Source organism: Chaetodon trifascialis, chromosome 4, assembly GCF_039877785.1.
Source record: "Chaetodon trifascialis isolate fChaTrf1 chromosome 4, fChaTrf1.hap1, whole genome shotgun sequence".
NCBI lineage: Eukaryota > Metazoa > Chordata > Actinopteri > Chaetodontiformes > Chaetodontidae > Chaetodon > Chaetodon trifascialis.
Window position 1 is genome coordinate 17,720,951 of NC_092059.1, and position 22,202 is coordinate 17,743,152.

Sequence of the window (22,202 nt, forward strand, 5' to 3'; positions counted from 1 at the left end):
CTGAGCCTTCTAACCCTGTTCAGCAGAACAAACAGGAAACTGATGAAGAGGAGGGCAGACTGGGTGCTCAGTGTTCAGCATCACCCGTCAGTCTGGACAATTTCCTGTATAAAAAGTGGATGGTAAGGGAGCAGTAAAGATAAAGAGCTGAAGATGCAGGATGACAGACTTCACCACAAAACCCACAAGTTAACTCCCATCGCTGACTGTCAAGCCCAGAAGCTGGACAGGAGCCCACAATTCCCAATATGAGCCACACAAACCCCAGAGGATTCAACTGAATGGACATTGCTCGAGACAATCTTCTTCCTCTGGAGAGCTATCAAATACTCAGAGAGAGATATCAAATACTCAGCAACCACCTCAAGACTGATGAGGTACTGCTGATTGCTAAATCCTACAGTAATTCTTACCGTCCCAACAAACCTTCAAGGGACATTTCCTAAAGGTCCCATGAAGGTTGTGTTATTAGAACCTTGAAGAACGTTCACTGAAGGTTCTCTGAGGGTTGTAATCTCTATGTTCCCCCAAGTCTTGACCTGAATGATGAATTCTGAAACGGTTCACCAGTTTACTGCTCTTTAATGCAAAAGAGTATGTGTATTCTCCTAAAAGATAAAACAGCTCACTTTATAATAATGGAATAGCAGTCCATAGCCACAGATATCCAGTAGCCATTAGCTTGGCCACACACAATCGTATAAACTATGTATGTCTCCACATTGCTCCAGGCCGGGCTGGCTTGTGTTTCCCGCAAACACTTTAAAGTGACAAGAGTCTGACTGGATCCAGACAAAGACAGTTGTGAAGTCTGTCCACATAAGCACTCTGGACACCCTCAGCATGAGTTCTCAGATTAGCAGGTTTGCAAGCTGAGTGCCAGTGAGGGCAGCACACACCGTAAAACTGTGGAATGGAAAGCTCACGTTTGGGGCCCCTGTGGACTGGGATGTCCTGAAGAACATTTGCACATCCACAAATGCAAACAATGGATCAACTGTTAAACGGAGTAGCACCTTAAATTTGAGCAGACAAAACTGTTCGTACTGTCCACAGCTGAATCATTGGCAGCGCCCCTAGTGGCTAGGGTCCCAAACAATGCGTCCTTCTGTATATCTTCAGAACATGACCAAAACAAATCCCACTTTTTTGATTTTACAGAATTTGGATAGATGTCTTATTGCTTTACAAAATTAACATTATAATGGTTAGAATCTTATGATAGTTACAGTATGGCGTTACTTAATACAGTAACAGTCATTTTAATCCCTATATTGTATAGTATTCCTATAGGCTAATATTAGTAGGTTTTTGAATTGAGATTATTACAAAATCCATCATAAAACCAGTGTCTGTTACTGGGTGGAAATGGCAGCAGTGGTTACAGATGACCCCCTGATAAATAATTCAGTCTCTCCGGCAGCGCTCATCAATAATAAATGACAGGTTGAGTATTTGAGGCGGAGTGCTTCAGGAGTTTGATACGACGCGGTTCTGGATTCGTCGAACCGGTTGTCAATCTTCTACACGGCCTCTAAAATACCGCCCACCTGTCGTTCATTAATGTTGCTGCGTAAAGATGGCGATTATAGAAAGACCGGAAAATTGTGTCTTTTTCAAAATAAAATGCCTAGTCGCTCACGTTCAATTAGCGAACGCAATCGAGTGATGACACTTGAGTCAGCAACAGAAAACTACACGAAACCGGTAAAAAATAGATAGTTAAAAATAAAAATGCGGTGCTGTGGAATTGGTTGATTACCTTACTAGACCTCTGAGGCTTGCTTCTAAAGGAGGATTTTTTTTTTTTTTCAGAATCATAATTAACTTTGTTGGCTTTTAACAATGAATTTGACTGAAGTTCATATAAGCTCACAGTTTGACCTGAGTTGAAATGAGCATGCATTTTGATTTTCTTAAAAAAAAAACAAAAAACTTATTTTCATTCCGAATCTCATTTTGAGCTGACAAAAAGCTCATTTTCAGCGGCTTTTATTTTGGAATTCATATCCGGATGTTGTGTTGTACAACCTTTGTAATTTGACAGTGGTGCTGTTTCTGCGGGTGCTGGACGCGGTGGATAGCAGCCGGATAGAAATCTATAAAGGTGGGATTTCTGTTCTTATTAAGATATTACATGGACACACATCGCATCTTTAATATACTGTATCCTAACTGATTGTTTATATGCGCTTATGTCAAAAATATTAAGTAAAGGATGTTAAATTTAAGAACCTTTGACATAAGATGACTGCTGTAGAACAGCTGTTTCCATTGTGAAAAGCATTAAACCGTATTAGCTGCATAAAATGCGAATTGATTCGTGTTATCTGTGCGGATGGGTGTGAAGGCTACTGGTTTAGTGGATCTCTGGTTTGACTCAGGGCCTGTCCTGCGGGAAAAGGCGTTTCACACCGTCCGATGGTTTAAATTGGGAAAATGGGTCTAAATGGGTCCGAGGAAGGAAGGAACAATACAATAAAAATCAGAGACTTAAAATCCAATCATAGAAAAAACGAGAGTAATCAGAGTAGTTTTGAAACGCATAGGCGCAAGCATCAGTAATTTCTAGTAATATTTTAATGATTATCATCATGAAATAACCTCAAGTCACAAGTGAGAACCATGAACTCAGTATTAGTCCGAATATCTGCTTGATTATTGGGATGTTATTGGAAATTAATACATTAAATTTTGAGCCATACTGAGGGCTGTTATGTTCCAGTGGTAGGGAAAATCATTCAGTCCTAAACCAATCAGATCTCGGTCAATGAAATGACACATCAGCAGATCCCAGAAAAAAAGAAGAAGAAGAAAAAAAAAAGAATATGTAAGAAAAAGAAAGGAACTATGTATTATTGACTGACTGGCAGTGCCCAGTGAGCATAGCTGTGCAGCACACACACAGAGGAGGAAAATGTCCAATATATCTATAAATGTTCGGAGTTTCTTAAATGTTAGCTACATGAATGGATATTGGTCACATGTAAAGAAACATTTTTTGGTATAAATCTGTGAATTTTGAAGCAAATTGAATTTGACCAATTTGAGTTTATAGATTAAAGGGTGTGTGTGTGTGTGTGTGTGTGTGTGTGTGTGTGTGTGTGTGTGTGTGTGTGTGTGTGTGTTAAAGAGAGAGACAGACAGATCATGCATTGCCTTTCATCTACCCTCACCTACTGTTTTCAGAGCTTTACAGCATTATACAGTATTGAAAGATGTATAATAATGTAATTATTGATCCAACCTAGTCAGTCAGCAGTTTGCTTTGGCCTATTAGACTTAATCAACATAATACAACAATACAAAGAGCTACGCAGACAGTAAGATTTAAAGTCCTTTTTGTGGTGCTTCAGTTTTTGGTTTAACCTGCAAAGACTGCAAAGTTTCGTGTGTTTGAATGAGTCTGAATGTGAGGCGACAGTCTGCACTTCCTCCACTGACAGTAAAGTTGCCTCTGCTCAGCCCAGAATGCAAGACTGATGCATCTGCTGTCTCTCCTGGGACAACATGCGTCCATGTTGCCTGTGACAAACACTGCAGAACCTTGTGACGTTCGCTCAGTGTCTTTTATTGCATTTCACATATTAGTCAACCTGTCCGCATTATGAGTTTCTGAGAAATGGACTGAAGGTTCAAATTGTTTTCCTAAATCAAGACAATTCATACCTTAAAGAACTGCTGCCGCTTGGTTCCAGTGGAGATTTTTATTGTCTCCTGATGGTCCAAAGCAGCTTCAGACACTCTTGACATGCTCATAAGAAAAACCAAAGATCTCTGAAAGGGAACCATGGAGTTCTTGCAGGTTTTAAAGCGTCAACAGGCTAAAACATAAGCAAAGCATATTGGCTGTAAACAGTTTTTAGGCCCAAGCTGTTTTAACAACTAGAACTGGTTGTTAAAAAGCGACATCAAACACAAAATGTTGATGTGTCAACAACTGAATGTATGGAAAGAGAAAAGTTTAACTATTACAACAGCTGATTTTTTATTTTTAATCAATGTGTTTTTGAAAATTGAAAGAATAGATGCACAGGGATGTAAAAACAGAGAGTAAATGTAAACTGGTCTCCTAACAGAGACAGACACATCCAAAACGTTCTGGATTCACCTGCAGACTCAAGCACCAAAGCACATCTCCCACATCCTGACTGCTGCCCTCTCTGCTTTCTGTTTGCAGTGGAGAAAAAAAAAAAAAGAAAGAAGTGATGCTATTTTTAGCCTCCCCTCCTCTCATCTGCATCCCCACGCTTCCTAGAAAAGTAGACACGTGATTGGAGGAAAAGGGGGAAAATGCCGTCTCAGGCAACCTGGCAGCAGGACAGCAGCTGCTTAAAATCACTGCTGTGTTACTGAGGAGACGTCTTCTCTGTTTTAGTGCGCTGCTAGTTGAAAGCTGTCTAGTAAAGCGGTGATAAATGATGGTGAACTGCTGGATCGAGTCAACCCTGAAAGGACGTTAGGTTGATCTGAATTATATTTCTACATGAGTCTGACCAGTTTGTGTTTCACTGATCCATTTTTAGTGTCCCGCTTTTCCGCCCTGATCAGAAGACAAAGTATGTAGAAGAAGTATGTAACACTGAATATTTTTTAATATTTTGCCGTCACAAACACTGAATACTTCACATTTGTTTAGCGTGGGAAGAGAACAGCACAGCAGACAGCGAGAAAAGAGGCAAACACTAGCAGTTTGCCAGAGGGGTCAGAGGTCAAATGGCTGCTGAAATCACTTTTAAACAACAGCAATAATCCACCCCCCAAAATCACAAAATTGATTGGAGTTTTACAAGCCTCTGGGCGAGTGTAAACTGCATTAGGCTCAAGTGGTTTAGAACGGGAACGTCCTATTTCGTCAGAGCTTGAATCGTGCTTGGTTCAGTCTAGATATTTTTAGTTTAGATTTATCTTCCTGCTTGTGTGATTCTGGGTGTGAAAACATCATTTTCAAGTTTGTTAGTACATCTTTAAACCTTTTATACTCTCAGTCTGTTCACAGTTTGGAGTTCTTCCTCCTGCTGGTCATTTTACAGTCTGCAGCCTCTTTGCAGAGCAGTTTAAACAGTATTTTAATAATTTTCTTAAGTACATAGGCAACTATTTTGATATATTAATACAGTATGGTACTGGTACTTTAATGCTGTTCTTGGTCCAGGAGGAGATAATTTCAACTATGTCATATATTGTTTGGAAGTTTTTATAGTTTTGTGTGTCAAATCTTAATCTGAAAAGTAAGTAGTGGAGTAGAAGCACACAGGAGCAGTGGAGATACGCAATTAAAGTACAAGTACCTTACATTCATTAAATACCATTCTTGAGTATATGTACTTCATTACTTTCCACAACCACCTCTTTGCTCTATAGGCAGCAGCAGAACGAGTTACTTTCAACCTCTGCAAACATCTTACAGCTGTCCCATATTTTTTCTTTGGCACTCAGTTTTTACCTGTAGCTCATTTTAATATAAACCAATGAGATCACCCCACCACACCCTTCAGTAAAATGCGTTTTAAGTGAAACTCCAATATGCCGTATGCTCTGTGACTGTTTACATCTGCCAAGTGTAGCTGAAGACACCTCACCACACCCCAGTTGATTCAGCAGGTTTCTCAATAACTGTCTTTAAGCAGGAAGGTGTTCAGATGATCTGGGATCAGTGGAGGATTAGCTGTCAGTCTGCAGGAAGCCACCCAATACTGATTGAATGAGCCTGAGGAGTCGGCTGCAGCAGCACTTAGCTCTGCATCAATCCAGCTCCTGGAGGACGTCAATCTCCTTTAGGTGACAGGTTTAGAGGAGAGCTTGATGATGTCATCATCCAGCACAGAAACTCACAACTCTTAGTCATGATTGAATTGATAAAAATGCATCACTTCCCCTGATCAGAGAGGCAGACAACCGACAATGTGCTGCTTCAGTGAAGATGGATGGATGAGCAGAACTCCCTTTTTTCTTCCACAGTTTCGATCATTATATGTAAAATATGTTGAGAAATGCTCACTTCAGTGCTTTATATGATATAAGAACCTCGATATTTTTCCCTCCGTGATGACATTTTTCTTAGTGACTCAACCTTACCTCACAAACGTATATACAAATCCAATATGGTGACTTTAAGATATCTGGATGACTCATGTAAAAGTTAAAGTAACAGCAGTGACATCAGAGATGTGGATTCATCAGCTCTGTCTGCCTACAAAGACCCCAGTATTCAAAGCCTGATTAAAACAATGTCCCTCCTCCTCCACCTCCCCTACCTCCTCCATGATGGAAGAGCTGAGTTTTTCTCAGCAGCTAGTCTCAGTGTCCATTTCAAATCATGTCCCTCCAGACATTCAGTCTCACCTCAGGATCCTGTTTCTAGTCGTCAAACCATGGGAGATGATTTGAACCTCGAATTCAATTCAGTTGATCTAGTGTGGCTGAAATAGTGTGATTGTGACATGTGTGGAGATTTTTTAATTTCTTCCTGCAGCTTTAAACCACTGTCTCACTTTGACATACAGGAACTACAGATTACAGGAAATCCAAAAACAATATTAATCAATATTACAACAGCAAACCATTACTGTTATTTTTGTATCAGGACCCCGATCCTTTATTTAGACCCACAAGTGTTGTCACACCTGACAGGCAAATATAATTTAGGATGACTTTGTTGGTTAAAATTAGATTTGAGATGTGTTTAGAGATGTGTCAAATGTTAAATTTGAGGACAAAAAGGACAAATAGACAGCAAGCACAGAAGACAAGAAATAATACAGAGAAAATAATGACATGTGTATCAAATTGTTACCGCAGTTAGTTTCACTCGTGACATACAAATTGTCTCTTTATGGGACAGGTAGAGCTGAAACGATGAGCTAATTAATCAATAAGCCGAGGTTTTTCTTCTAAGGAAAAATACCAAAAAAGCTTCTCCAATGTGATGATATAGTGAGTTTTTCTGTTTTATATAATTGTACTGTATACTAAATGTTGTTGAGTTTTGGACTGACATCCCCTCAGGCTGTAGGAAATGGTGATCTTCACTGTTTTCTGACATTTTAAGAAACAGTTGTACTCTTAGAAACAGGGCTCGGTAGCTCAGGGTTAGAGTACTGGTCTTAACCTCTTGTCTAGACAGAGGCTGATAGTTCAATCTTATTGCACATGAGATTTTTATTTGTTGACGTGTCCTCAAGCAAAACTCTGAAACTTAAGTTGTCCTAAGGGTGTGTAAATGAAAAAAAATCTAAGTTGCGTTGAACAAAATAATGAAATAAATGTAACGTATAGTCCACTGCACAGCTAACAAACCCTTGAGCTGTGGAAGCTCTCACAGCGCGGCACACCTGACCTGTAGCTTTGCTCATAGGCAGTTTACAATGGAGGCCAAATGAAAGCAGCAGCAACATCCTGCAGCCTGAAAGGCATTTGCATAATGAGAATTTGTTAATTACTTTGATATTAAGCGCATAGGCCTCAGTCTGTAAGCTTCTGTATCAAATTAGAGTTTCGTGAAGGTTAAGCCAACTCTCGTCTCCAGTGCTAATCTCTGAGACGCAGAGAGGAAAGGCTGCAGAAATCTCACCACACCGTCACATACAGCAGACACTCAGCCGGCAAAGTCTGTGACAAGGTTTGACGAGATCCAGACTTCCAACAGTGGCTGCCGATTTTTAACCTCCGCTAATCGCTGCTATTAATAAATGTCACATGCTTGCATTTCATTTGTAGGTATCAAACCAGCACGATGGTCAGAAGAAGCCCAATAAAGAAATGTGAGGAGAAGAACAGAGAAATAATGGTTTAAAGGGCAGATATGGACTGCAGCCAGTAATGGTACTGCACAGGAAGAGGTGACCCTGCATTCACCATGAAAAAGCAAAGGCAATCAAAAGGCTTAGAGTAACAGTATGTTCAAAACCGACTGTAAGAACTGGGCTTGAATGCCTATTTCTAAGTTTAACACTTGGTCTTATTTCCTAATATGCTGTGACTACAACAGTGCTGACTCAGCAGGAAGAAACTCGTCGATAAAAAGCACATGGGCTGAAATAACTGCCTAGCTGAGTGGACACTTTGGTGCAACAGTAACACGAGCAGATACATTTTTAATAAGGCTCGCTGAAGACGAAATTGAACACCAAACCCCGACTGTGATCAATTGAGATCTCACTTCCAGCAGCCAGAGGAACGATCGTTCTCACATTTTAGATTTATGATGTTTTGGTTTGCAGGGACAAATAGAGTAGTTCAGTGGTGACATACAGATGGACGGAAAATTAAAGACGTCTTAGGTCTTTTGATGTTGACATTTTGCTATTTAAGATGTGTCATGTCAAGTCTTCACACTAAACGTCATTGTATAGTATTTTGAACAAGCGTCCATACAACTGTAATAATGTAGGGATAATTAGCATTTTCTTTGGCTGATATCTTGGACAATCAATTAAAAGTACTGCTACATTTGGAAGGAAACTAATAATATCCCATTCCCTCCTTCATTCTTCAGTCTGAAAGCATCACATTAGCAGGCTAACATTAGCTACTTTCAGCTAGCTCCACAACGGCTACACCAGGTAGTTACTGGGTGTAAATATTCAGCAACAACAACCAATACGTAAAAATTTTGTGTGGTGCAACCTTTTCTAAATCATTGATGCGTAATTAGTAAATGCTGAAGTTATAGCTAGGCTAGGTTTGAAGCTAGTTCAGCCAGCACCAGATCTTAACCTGACTGAACGCCAGTGGGAGACTTTGAAGCATCATGTTGGACAGAACTATTCCAGCATCAATTAAAAAAAAAAGAATAGTGTTGAGTTCACAGGCTTGAATTTATGCCAAGATGCCTGTGGGTGGGTACCTCACTAAGAATGTGTTCTTTTTCTCCTTTTAACAAGTCAAACTTCGAACTAAAATAGCTGAATGTGATAAAACATGTCTTCTTCTCTTTCCCTGCTAAGAAAATCCATAGATAATCATGTGGCATTAGCTCATAGGTGTGTCGCCCTTCGTATTGTTGGATCACTGAATTGTGTGATTGCAGTCTCTCCTGTCCACTGAACCATCTGTCCTTAACGTTTTGCAGAATTTAGCCCACTGTTTGATAGTTGTGGGTCAGTTCATTCACTGAGGACCCTTCAACATCTGTGTTGGTGTGGATTACGCTCCCACCCTCAGTGAGTCACACTGCAGTTCACTTCACTGCAGAACATTGAGACTCACACTTTCAGTCATCTAAAAGGCTCAGTTGAATGTCAGTCAAGTTCAGCGGCATTGTTTTATGATAGCGACCACATAGTGACTCTTAATAACCCTGAATGTTCATTGTAAGTCACACAGTCTTTTGAAGGAGCTCCAGGCTGCAGATTTGTGAGGAATTATTGACGTCACAGGCGGAGAAGAACTTATCGTCAACCAAATATAAATCGACAACCATGCTGCTGCGTTTTCAGATGGTCTCAAATCAGAGGCCTGAAAAATACGCAAATTAGAGCAAAAATGATCAAAACCATTTTTGTGTGATTTCTGCCTTCCTCATTCTTTTTCATTTCCTGTTTGAACTCCACTTGTTATGTTGGCTGTAACAGGTTTGGTGATAGCTTTAACTCATATCTTTAGGTGCCTGCTCTGCCGCTTTGCATTAAAAACCATCAACATGTTGAGGAAGGGTCTGCGCTTCTTCATTATTTAGCAAGCATCTCTGTGTAAACCGATAGGCCGCGGCTCTGAGGAGGGTGCAGTTGTTTTGTTTGTGCTTTATTCCCTGAGAGTTCTCGTGTTCCACTGCAGCCGAGTCGAGATAACAGTCTAAATATAGAGCAGGGTGCAGGGACTCTGAGGCCTGTGGGCTCAAGTCGTTGTGCTCTTAAGAGTTTGGAAGATTTTCTGCATCCTTTTAGCCTTTGTCACTCTGAATTAGCTAGTGCAGTTACATACCAGAAACTGCTGTGAGTTTCAGTCACGTAACTGATGGTTTTTGTGTTGAAGCTGGAATTAAACTGCTGGGAATCCTCTTCAGAACTGCTTGTTGGCTGCTTCAATAGCCTCGGACGCCCTCACACCTTTCCAACGCCAGATTAGACGGGCTGCATTCAAGCATTTCTGTAACCTTCTGAAATTGATGCTCAAAAATTTGCACCCACCCACTCAATGCAGTGACTGACTTCTCTCAAACTCTCTTTTTTCCCTCTTTACACAACTATTTCTGTCACTTTTCACAACCAAGGTCAACAATGTGAACATCTTCCAGGGGAGACTGTCTGCTATTTTGCCGTTATTTAAACTTTATGACATCTCCCCCTCTCTTTGACTGCTGTCTGTTCACCCTGCCTTCCTATCTTGAATACCGATGTTGCTGGATGAGTTGTAAAGAGCTAGCTCTGTTCGAGCATAACCCGACCCTTATGCCTTTGTGAGGACACTCAGAAATGTGTCAGTAATGTGCACTAAGAGGTGTTATGGGTAGCCATAAGTTTCAAATGTGTGCAGAGAAGCCAACATGCCCACCTCCCAAATTCCACCAATGCACTATGCAGACCTGCACATCAGGCATCAATGTTTTACTCACCACAATTGTGGAGATTTATGAACTTTACCAAGGGCAAAGTCAATGTGGCCGGGCAGTGTGAGGCTCGTACAGTTTTGAATGACAGAAATCTCCAAATGAACCCAATCGATAGTAAACACAGAAAGTAGTCCCCCGGAAATTCATGTAGCTCTTAGTGGATTGTGAGTGTGCATGCTACTAAATCTAAAGTTACCACTGTCATATACTTACTTCTTAGTGGTGTCATTGTTGGTGTCAGACTACAGTATGTTTCACCTTGACTGTAACTTCAGCTTTAAGCATGAGACTCCTGCCATGAAGGAGCTGTCAGCTATTGCCAGCTAAAATAACTCTCTCATGAGACTTATTGATAATGGAGACACAAAACCATCGATGTTAAAATACACATCCGGCAGGTGAATGTCAAACTCCAAACTGACTTGGTGCTCGACTTGCAGCTGCTTGTGCAGTGAATTATTCCTCTCACATACCTCAGCTGATTGTGACTGATTGAGCCATTTACCTACAACATTTCACCAAACCGAGACTCAGATGGGTTGTCTGGTTTCCCCTGACACTGCAATATGCTGCTTTGATTAATTACCATGAAGCAAATGTGCAGTGTTTAAGCTTCACTAGTTAATCACAATTGTCTATTATGCTGAGTCTAACAGATGCTCACAGAATCCCATCTTTTTCCAAACACTCATTAAGTATATGACCTTATATGACCTCTGTATATTAAAGTGTATCTGCTGTTTTCTTCAAGGAGTTTCTTGGATTTAATTTTAGTAAAGTGTGCTTTTTATGACTCTAGAGGAGACGGTCATTAATTCAGAGAGGGCAGACTGCCTTTGCTAACAAGCACCAAACCCTTGCTTTCTGTCCACGCCTACATCAGGAGGTGCCTGGATGGAGGCTTGTGGCACTCTGCTACATACTGCATCTGCCCCGAAATCAGCAAACATCAGCAAAAATCTTTCATCGTCTTTTCTCAGTTAATCGCTTAATCATTTTCTCCATAAAATGTGAAAAATGTTACAATTTCCCACAGCTCAAGGATTTGCATTCAGATAACTGGTTTTCTATCATTTATGACACAGAGAGCAGGAAATATTCACAATTGAAAAGCTGAAACTAGAAAATTATGAGAATTTTGCTTGAAAATGACTATTAGCTAACTATTAACTATCAACTATTAAACTAGCTGACTAATAACTCAGTTGCAGCTCCACACCTCATTTTTTCATTACCCACAGTATGTAGTTTTCTTTAAGCTTTAAGCTTTCTACTTACAGATACCTGATTGCAGTCTTATGTTCTTAGTCAATTATATCTATATCTGTATATCTAGAGTATGTTTTTGTAGCTTTTTGGGATTAGATTGGACTCTCTTCTTGATTGCGTATTTGCTCATGATTTCTGCTAATAATGAATTATTATAGTATTACAGTATTGCATAATATTTTTCCTTTAAAAAACAGCTCCTACATTAGTACAGATGTATAGCATAGATTTCAAAGTGGAATCATATCTCTAACCCTGACAGAATGTTAAAAGAGTGTGGATCAAACAGAAAATTCAAATTTGTACTTTCGGGAAAGGTCACTATCATCTATTTTTAAAGCACTGCCACCAGAGCCATAGGGTGCGACATCCTGTGCGATTTTGATCCTGACCATCACTTAAATTCATGCACACAAACCACAGTACAATGCACATGGTATATTCTAGTTGAAGTTCAATTGTGCAGCATATCACAATTGTAAAACAATTATTACATGTAAGAATGTAACTGTGAGTTTGGTGTGCACTGTGTGACACAACAACAGCATTACGCACAGCTAAAACAGCAGAATGCTCGCCTGAAACAGGATTAAACACATCCAAAAGCTTTATGCACAACTTTAGCAACTCCACGTTCAACCCGCAGAATTGTGCACAACTTTTAAACAGCATTATACACACCGAACAGCAATATTTACCATAGTCACATTTCATCACTTTCAGGTAAAGCCAAACAAAATAGCAGCTCAAAGTCACGTTGGTGCATTTCAACATGGCAGTGCTATGGGAGCTCTTGCCATGTTGTGTAATTTAAATGACTGAAATAGACACCACAGGCTAAATGGAATTAGATGAAAGTCCCTGTCTCACTTTTTTGGCACCAAACTCAGCAGCAACATCTGTGTAATTCATCTTGGATGCAACATCCTCTTCAGTGGATAAAATAACAAGCCCACACAGTCTGCACAGTCTGCCCTGAGCCACTGATGTACGCAAGTGGTTCGTTTCTCTCAGCTTTGAAATGTTGTCAGACTGGCGCGTTTGTGTAAAAGGTTTGTGGAGAGCAGTGAGAGCCCGACCAACTGTGATGTTAAAATAGTCTGTTATGTAGGCTCTGGATTCAGGGCAGACTCATCTGGGACATTAACCCAGGAAGTTTTTTTGTTTTTTCATGGTACCTTTATTTTTACTGGGCAGACAGGAAATGCACCTTGAATTATGTTGTGTTACAAAAACCTGCATTGTGAGACCCATAAGAGGCATGAGGCCTTGTACACCCTGTGCAATGTAGAGGTCACATTAAAGTTTTACTTTTCTCCTTCGCCTCGGTCCACAGATGGCCTCAGCAACAGCGACCTACGGGCAGAAGGAGTCTTCGGACCAAAACTTTGACTATATGTTCAAGATCCTCATCATTGGCAACAGCAGTGTGGGCAAAACCTCCTTCTTGTTCCGCTACGCCGACGACTCCTTCACACCAGCCTTTGTCAGTACAGTCGGCATCGACTTTAAGGTGAAGACCATCTACAGGAATGACAAGAGGATCAAATTACAGATCTGGGTAAGACATCTATTCAATTCAATTCAATTCAATTCAATTCAATTCAATTTTATTTGTATAGCGCCAAATCACAACAGAAGTTGTCTCAGGACACTTTCCATATAGAGCTGGTACAGACCAAGCTCTTTTATCTACAAAGAAACCAACAATTCCCCCATGAGCAAGCACTTGGCGACAGTGGCGAGGAAAAACTTCCTTTTAACAGGCAGAAACCTCGAGCAGAACCAGACTCTGGGTGGGCGGCCATCTGCCTCGACCGGTTGGGTGAGAGAGGAAGAGCAAGAGAGAGAGAGTGAGACAGACAGACAGACAGACAGACAGACAGACAGACAGACAGACAGACAGACAGACAGACAGACAGACAGACAGACAGACAGACAGACAGACAGACAGACAGACAGACAGACAGACAGACAGAAAGAAAAGCAGTCAGAGAGAGAGAGACAGACAGAGACAGAGAGACAGACATGCAGTCACAGTAACAGTGACAGTGGATGTAATAACAGCAGTAGCAGTTGCAGTGGATGTCAGGCAGGGCCAAGGCAGGAGACGCAGCTGAAATCCACAATCCAGATTCAGCCACTGTCCATGGGAACCTGCAAGACGACAAAGCACAGAGACTCCGGGGAAGGAGCTAAGTTAGTAACACGCCGTGGTAGGACATGAGAGCGTGCGGATGGAGAGGGACAGAAGGACGGAGGAGCTCGGTGTATCTTTGGATGTCCCCCAACAGTCTAATCCTATAGCAGCATAACTAGGGGCTGGTCCAGGACCAGCCTGAGCCAGCCCTAACTATAAGCTTTATCAAAAAGGAAAGTTTTAAGCCTACTCTTAAATGTAGAGACAGTGTCTGCCTCCCGGACAAAGACTGGAAGATGGTTCCACAGGAGAGGAGCTTGATAGCTAAATGCTCTGACTCCTGTTCTGCTTTTTGAGACTTTAGGAACCATAAGTAGACCTGCATTCTGGGAACGCAGTGTTCGAGTAGGGCAATAAGGTACTATGAGCTCTTTAAGATAAGAAGGTGCCTGGCCATTTATGGCTTTGTAAGTAAGGAGGAGAATTTTAAACTCTATTCTAAACTTTACAGGGAGCCAGTGCAAAGTGGCGAGTATTGGAGAAATATGATCTCGCTTCCTGGTTTTTGTCAGAACACGTGCTGCAGCGTTCTGGAGCAACTGGAGAATATTCAGCAACGAATTTGGGCAGCCTGATAGTAAAGAATTGCAATAATCCAGCCTGGAAGTTACGAATGCATGGACTAGTTTTTCTGCATCATTTTGAGACAAAATATGCCTGATTTTTGCGATATTACGTAGGTGAAAAAAGGCAGTCCTTGAAATTTGTTTTACATGGGAGTGAAAGGACATGTCTTGGTCAAAGATAACTCCCAGATTCTTTACAGTGGTGCTGGAGGCCAGCGCAATGCCATCCATAACTGCTATGTCATCAGAAAGTGACCTTCTAAGATGTTTAGGGCCTACTACTATAACTTCAGTTTTGTCCGATTTTAGCATCAGAAAATTGCAGGTCATCCAGGTCTTTATGTCATGAAGACATGCTTGTAGTCTAGTTAACTGACTGGTTTCTTCAAAGTAAATTGAACTCATTCATAAACACTCACAAGCTTATTGACCAAACTTTCTGAAGTTGTCAGAGGTTTTGTGCACTGCTATGGCGGCACAGGTAAAGCTTACAGACACAAAATGAATTCTGGGTATGCTTCAAACAAAGTGCATGCTACACAGCTGAACAATGTCTGAAACAGTATTATGCAAACTGTCCTCAGTTCATAGTAAACACACACGGCGCTGTCTTCTCTGCGCCCTGCGTAGAGTACAATAGAATACAAGTAACAACAAGATACCAAAACACAGCGAGTAACGCTGACATGCCTTCAGGAACAAACACTGTGGTGTTTTTATTGGGATGTTTTCTTGAGTCAGACATGTGTTGGCTCTTGGGGGCTCAACAGTAAACACAATCATAGAGCAAAGAAAGACCAGCTGTGAAAGCAGACTCCCTGAGCTGCAGGAAACAATCATCACATCATTTCCACCTTTACCACACGTTCTGCAGCAGGCAGAGCTGTGATGGTGAGCACAGCATTGTGTGTGTGTGTGTGTGTGTGTGTGTGTGTGTGTGTGTGTGTGTGTGTGTGTGTGTGTGTGTGTGTGTGTGTGTACGGCTGTCTCTGTTGTCAGCCTTTGCCATGTCTTGCCTCTGGTAAGGAAGACACGATCAGCCAATCAGAGCATGAGAAGCGAATGACTGGGTGCTGCTCTCCCCTCCCCCATCACTACACATCTATCCCTTCCTTTCCCTGCACACACACGCACGCACACACACACACACACACACACACACACACACACACACACAAGCAAACACACTCTTGCACACTCACACACACATACATGAAAATCCCATCCCCCACCATTTCTCTCAGCTGGGACTCTACTAGAGTAAAAATGAAAATGGTTTTGAGTCATGAGCTCAGAAATCAACATACAGCATGTATATTAATCTCACAGTGCACAGTTAATCCCATTTCTAGAGACTTATATCAATATTTTCTCGCTTGAAACGGTGTTGGATTGGACATCCTTTTTTTATATACGGCTACATTCATACTGTGGCATTTTTCTATCATCGATTCACTTGATTGTTGTTTAAATGATAAACAACAACAAATGTTGGAAAGTACTAAAGAAAACGTCCATCTCTATGTCCCAGAGTCCCCTCTCCAAATTTCTTATTTGGTCCAATCAACAGTCTTAAACCCAAAGATATGCAATCTATGATTATATAACAGAAAAAAATCTGCACCTTCTCCCCTTTTAGATGCTGGATTTAGCAAATGTCTATAAATGACAGTATAATTACTGATGATCAAAGTCGCTGATGAGTTATTTCAATACAAGCCAAATAAGACACAATCACTTCCCTTGTTTAACCATCCACTGATAATGCCACAGAACACGTGTGCCCTTTGTGCCCACCTCACTACACACTAGCTTTTCAGCTTTTATTTTGGAAAACTTCTGAAATCTCAATTTGCTTTCTTCGGGTTCCCTCCTCCACCTCCGCCCATGCAGCGCCCGCTTCACCATGTTCCAAGCTCCTATGTCATAAAGTCTGCAGTCTCTATCTTAGTTTTGACTCGTGTTTCATTGAATTAAATCAAACTCTCTTGTGAAAACACAAGAGCAGGGAAGCAGGGAAAATGTTGAATGAGGGTTTAACTGTCTTACAGCACCGTCACATGTCAGAAACAACTAAAACATAGTTTACCTATATTGCACTATTTAAAATATACAGAAGCAGTTCACTATTAACTTCAGTAATAATCAGAAGACATATAAGTAAGGGATAATGCCCGACGAGGTGTCCATTAACAGAAAAGAATGGACGATGCGGAGGCGTGAACCGTTTCCTCAATCGTAAAACCACTGATGTTGTCTACTGTCTTGCTGATGTGATAAATAAACTGTGAAATAGCGTATGTTTACGTATGTTCTGAGTTTCTGTTGCCACGGTTACCAACTAGCGTTTGAGCCAGCGCAATAATTTAGAACAATCAGGTTATTTGACCAGAACTTTTTTATAGGTGTCCTACAACACTTTTTAACGGACACCCTGCAGCCAATCAGAATCGAGTATTCACCCAGACCATGGTATAAAATGTGATAACAACATAAGCAATCTTATGAGCTTAAGGGGCTGCTTTAGCCCAAATGTTTAAAAATGGCTCAATGACTTTCCTTCCCTTCATTTCTCACGTATTCATGTCAAGTTTACGTATCTTTTAATTGTGCATACAAGCTGTTTTCTCATCTAAAACCTTCACAACTTTAGCTACTTTCAGGGCTCATGGTGAAAAACGAGTACTCCGAAGTGTCCATTACGTAACGCCACTCAGTGCTACCTACACTGGCGTTTTAGGTATAGAGCTGATGCTCTCATCCTGAGCGTCCTGCAGCACTCTGAGAGGGTGAGCAGGACGTAAACTGCAGAACATTAAAACAATATGGAGTTACAGCTGTCTAAAAATAGACATCATACAATATTCCTGCGACCTGAGAACGATCGTGTGTGATTGATCTGCTCGATCAGTCACACAGGAGTATGTCTGTGTACACTGTGTCTGTGTACAGCTGTGTGTTGAGGTTTCAGCATAAAGGTAAATCTCCAGAACATTTAATAACAGGTAGACAATAGGTATGTATTTGCTGTGTCTGTAATAACAACATTAAACAGCAACCTTTTTCTTTAAGTCCCCCTATTTAGCATTTATAAGCAGCAAATCATTTGAAATATAAATGGTGTATAACAAACTATAATGCAGTTGTAAACCCCAATATATCAGTATGTAAATACTGCACCACTAACTGTTGTGTTACACCAAAAAGCTCCTCGCTCACAGCAGAAGAAGTGACTGGGAGAAGCTGTGCAGTAGCTGCACTTGCTCCTCTGATCTCCACACTGACTGCAGAGTGATGCAGTTGGACCAGAAGCTGCTCAGCTCAGAGAGAGAGATGCAGAAACACTGGGCTTTAATTCCCTGAGCATTCATTCAGGCTTATTCTGAAATTCAACCTCACCTGGGTTGGTGTCCAAGGAGAGAGAGCGAGGGAGGGAGAGGCAGCGAGGCACAGCGAGCTGATGAAGTGTTTCCTGCTGGCAGATTCAGTAAACCACGGGAGGCCTTTTAATACACTGGTTTTACTGGAGGACATGGGATCAGTGTGTCCGTCTGACCTTTCATGTGTGTGTCTGTTTGTCTGTGTCTCATCTTTAGACTCAGGTTTTGGTGCATCTGCAGGTGTTAAACATTTGAATATGTTTCTGATTCTTTTGCACTGTGCACCCACACTGTTAAAAAAAGCAATCTAAAAACAGCTCATTACCACAATCTGCAAACTATCAACTCTGATAAAAACACGCTGACATCACAGAGTTTCATTTGTCATTTCCTAATGTCATTTTTTTTGTAATTGCACTCTGGATTGCAGATCTGCACAGGATTCTAGCTACTAAGGAGTGGTCTGCTGTTAGCCAAGGATTGTGTCTTTAAACACAATAACAGGTTGCATTAAAAAGTAGAAAAAGTAGTATTCAGTGACTCAAAAATTTGGCTTGAATTTCTGTACCCTGCGGTTTTCACTTTCATTGAATTAAAACACTGAGTCAGTGGTGTGTTACCTGCCAAAGTAGCTGGGAAAGTTCTCTCTCCAGCTGTTGCTATCAAATAAAGCAGAAATATAAAAGAAAAAGGGAAAAAAACAGAAGATACATATAGATCTTAAAATGTTCTCTTATATATATTTGCTGATGCACCAAAGCTTTAAATGCAGAGCAAAATTTTCTCACAGTTTTACAAGTTATACTGAAATAAGATTTATATGCTAACTAAAGTGCTATGGCTACTAAAGGTGTTAATCCTTGCGCACAAAAAGCATCTCTAGTCAGATTCCTAGGCTGAAACCAAACACTCTATTTGGCTAAATTACAATGCGATACGAATGCGAATATAGTCCTGATGTATAATACTAAGTGTTCATCTTCTAGCTATCACAACCAGAATTAGAATCACCTGCGGTTGCACGGTGTGTTTGCAGTTCATTGTGGAGAAGCACGTAAGGGCTTGTGCCAAATGTCTGACAGGAGAAAGTAGAAAAACGACCATTTAGACTGTGTGACGACCTAAAAGTTTACCCTCAGCCTAATCTGTGAGAAATGTCTGTGAGTAAAGAGTAAATAAAAGCTCCCTCTGCTGAAACTGTTGCTGTTTTCTTTTTTTCTCATCCAGGACACTGCAGGTCAGGAGCGTTACCGCACCATCACCACGGCCTACTACCGAGGAGCCATGGGCTTCATCCTCATGTATGACATCACCAACGAGGAGTCCTTCAACGCCGTCCAGGACTGGTGGGTGATTGGCTCAGGCGTGTGTCACCTGGCTAGAGTGTAAACTGACACCACAGAGCTTTAGCGGTGGGAGGGAGCGCTGTGTGGGTGATGGATCAAGTGGAGTCTAGATAATCAGCACCAGTGTAGAAACAGATGAAGAGATACTGTTGATTGATGAACACAGCAGATGATCTGGCTCAAGTTTCTGCACGTATTGTTTGAACAGTCCAGAGCTTCCTCTGAGTCTACGGCAGAACTGCACGCTGCTGCGATCATTGTCTTCAAACCTTTTTGACTGTGTGTCATCTCTGCTGTAAAGTTACTCTGATTGTCCTTAAAAAAAGGCTTTCAAGTTTATCCTGATTTCATTTTATCTTCTCTACTACAATATTTTAAAGTCAAAGTTTTTCTTTCACTGTCCTAAAGTACAGTAGTTTAGTAATTGTACTTTACTTTCCACCACTGCTGATGAGGTCTGCTGCTAAGGCAGGCCTGCTGCCCAATGCGCACACAGGTGTGCAAGTGTAGTTTGTTGTGCAATATTTCAACACTCTTCAACACATATCTGTGTTTTGCAATTTCTGAGACCACACCTGAGAATCAGACCATCATTCGTGTTATAACACATTTCATATTCAGTCTGGCAGTTCCAGTTCTCAACTCTCATTTTAGATGTGAAACAAAAGCCACATGTAGATTTTATTTTTCAGCATCAGAGTTTGTAACTATATTCTATCACTATGATCCAGAAGGTGAAGATTTCCGCTGCACACACTGATTAGAAAGCCTGAGTGGAGTAATTCAGAGTTCAGGGCTTTCAGCCGCAGTGTGACCACAGAGTTTTCCTCTGTGACCGCTGCTGGGTGTGTTGGTTCCCAGGTCGACTCAGATTAAGACGTACTCGTGGGACAACGCCCAGGTGCTGCTGGTAGGAAACAAGTGTGACATGGATGACGAGCGAGTGGTGAGCGGAGATAGAGGCCGGCAGCTGTCCGAACACCTTGGTGAGTCTGTGGTCTGTACATACACACACACACACACACACACACACACACACACACACACACACACACACACACACACACACAAACACACACACTCCCACTTCACATCTATGGTACCACAGTGATATTACACCATGGAGACAAGCTGCTGCCATGCTTAAACCTTCGCCCTAAACTTAACAAATGCACAGGTGACCACGTCCCCTGACCCTCTCACACACCCTATTTCCTGTCCAGGCTTTGAGTTCTTCGAGGCCAGCGCCAAGGACAACATCAATGTGAAGCAGACCTTTGAGCGCCTGGTCGACATCATCTGCGAAAAGATGTCTGAGAGCCTGGACGCCGGAGATCCCGCCGTCACAGGGGCCAAACAGGGGCCCCAGCTGACAGAGCAGCCCGCTCCTCCTCACCAGGACTGTGCATGTTAAAGCTGACTACTCCCCCATACCCTGTTCCTCCCTCTTCCTCCATGTCCTCCTTCAGCTGGACCCCAGGGCCTCTGGTCCATGCTCCATCACTCCTCTCACTCACTTTCCTGCTTCTTGATCTTGATTCTTGTTCTTGATTTCCAGATCTTTGGCTGAGGGGCACAAGAACCAGGATGATAAGTGTCTGAAATGCTCTGAGACATTTGTGGAATGGTGCTTGAGGTGTTTGTTTCTGGTTCCTCCTCATAAAGGAGCTAAAAGGTGTCAGGTTTCCTTGATCAGTGCGGGTGATGGTCTGATGCCAAAGTGAGTTCAATCAAACAGGAGTGTTTCAGACTCTTAGCAGCCCAGGTTCTTGAAGGTTCCCGACCCATCCTCTGTTGTCTCCCTGTTCTTCAGTGTGGTTACAAGAAGGATTTGACGGCGTCCATCCTCAGAGTGCCATTTAAATCCTTCCAATGTTTACAGCACTTTGTTTCATGTCAGTCAAATGTCAGCCTCAGATATGGTGACCAAGAAGGCCGCGGTGGAGTTAATGAGGGAGGGGTGATCCAGCTGAAATCTGCTCCATGCTGATGTGTTACATTTCTTCTATGATTCTCTGTACGCACAGAATCTGTGTGTCATTTGCTGTCTCACCTGGTATCTAAACATGGATATTTCAGGCAAGTGTTTTGTTTTCATTATTCATCCTTTTATTTGGCCTTTTTTTTTTAAAATGTTTTTACGTTTCTTTTTTGTATTCTGGTGCCCCATTTATTCTTTTCATACATTAAACACTGGGTGGGGAAAATATGAACAAGATAGAGCTAAGTCAAAAAAAAAAAAAAAATTAGGAGATGCATTTTATTTAAGTCTATTTATTTCAAATGTACATATAAATGTTGTGCAATATATATAATATCTACAGGTATGCATTTCTGGAAATGAATTTTAAAAGGAATGAAGTTCTATGAGGATAGTATCAAATATAGGAGGTCTGTGTTTTAGGGTTTGTTTGGATGATGTGTGGCAGCTCCTCCGTGAGTCGTTTCATTTTTTCATCGGATTCATCATTTGGTCTTATGCTGCTTTCCAGAGACGCTGCAAAATCAGAAATTCAAACTTCCTACTGAGGAGAAAGATGCAGTGGAATGACCATTTGAGTCTGAAACATGTTTGTTATCCTCCAAATCCACTCAGTGTGATTTCCAGCTCTGCTGCTAATGAAGAGAAGCATTTTAAAATGGCTCTAACAAATGTTTTGATGCTTCTTGTCCCAACAGCCTCAAGACGTTTTTGTTCCTGCTGTCACTAACAACTGATGTAAAAATGTAAGGATGTCTGAAAAGCATTTTGTGCAGCTCAGTTGTGCTTGCTAACAATGACACCTACTGATATTACACTATTTTACAAATCCTGCCGGTGTCTCTTGAACGCAGCAGACTTTTCATTTTCATCTCCCTGATAGCTGTGCAGTTAATCACAGCTGATAT

The 22,202-nt window shown here is 41.4% G+C and overlaps 1 protein-coding gene across 1 annotated transcript; it reads left to right on the forward strand.

Moving 5' to 3' along the window:
- Positions 1-2,035: 2,035 nt before the first annotated feature.
- rab3ab (RAB3A, member RAS oncogene family, b) lies at positions 2,036-22,029 on the forward strand. The gene is made up of 5 exons (XM_070960463.1): positions 2,036-2,107; positions 13,158-13,382; positions 19,195-19,313; positions 20,175-20,299; positions 20,537-22,029. Exons 2-5 carry the CDS (start codon positions 13,158-13,160, stop codon positions 20,725-20,727), a joined length of 660 nt encoding a protein of 219 aa, XP_070816564.1. The 5' UTR covers positions 2,036-2,107; the 3' UTR covers positions 20,728-22,029.
- The last annotated feature ends 173 nt before the right edge of the window (positions 22,030-22,202 follow it).

Bases quoted from the DNA above. Each gene is read 5' to 3' on its own strand.
- rab3ab (XM_070960463.1), top strand. From the start codon at position 13,158: ATGGCCTCAGCAACAGCGACCTACGGGCAGAAGGAGTCTTCGGACCAA. The intron at 19,314-20,174 runs GTGGGTGATTGG...GTTGGTTCCCAG, and splicing joins TTCAACGCCGTCCAGGACTG to GTCGACTCAGATTAAGACGT. The intron at 20,300-20,536 runs GTGAGTCTGTGG...TTTCCTGTCCAG, and splicing joins GCAGCTGTCCGAACACCTTG to GCTTTGAGTTCTTCGAGGCC.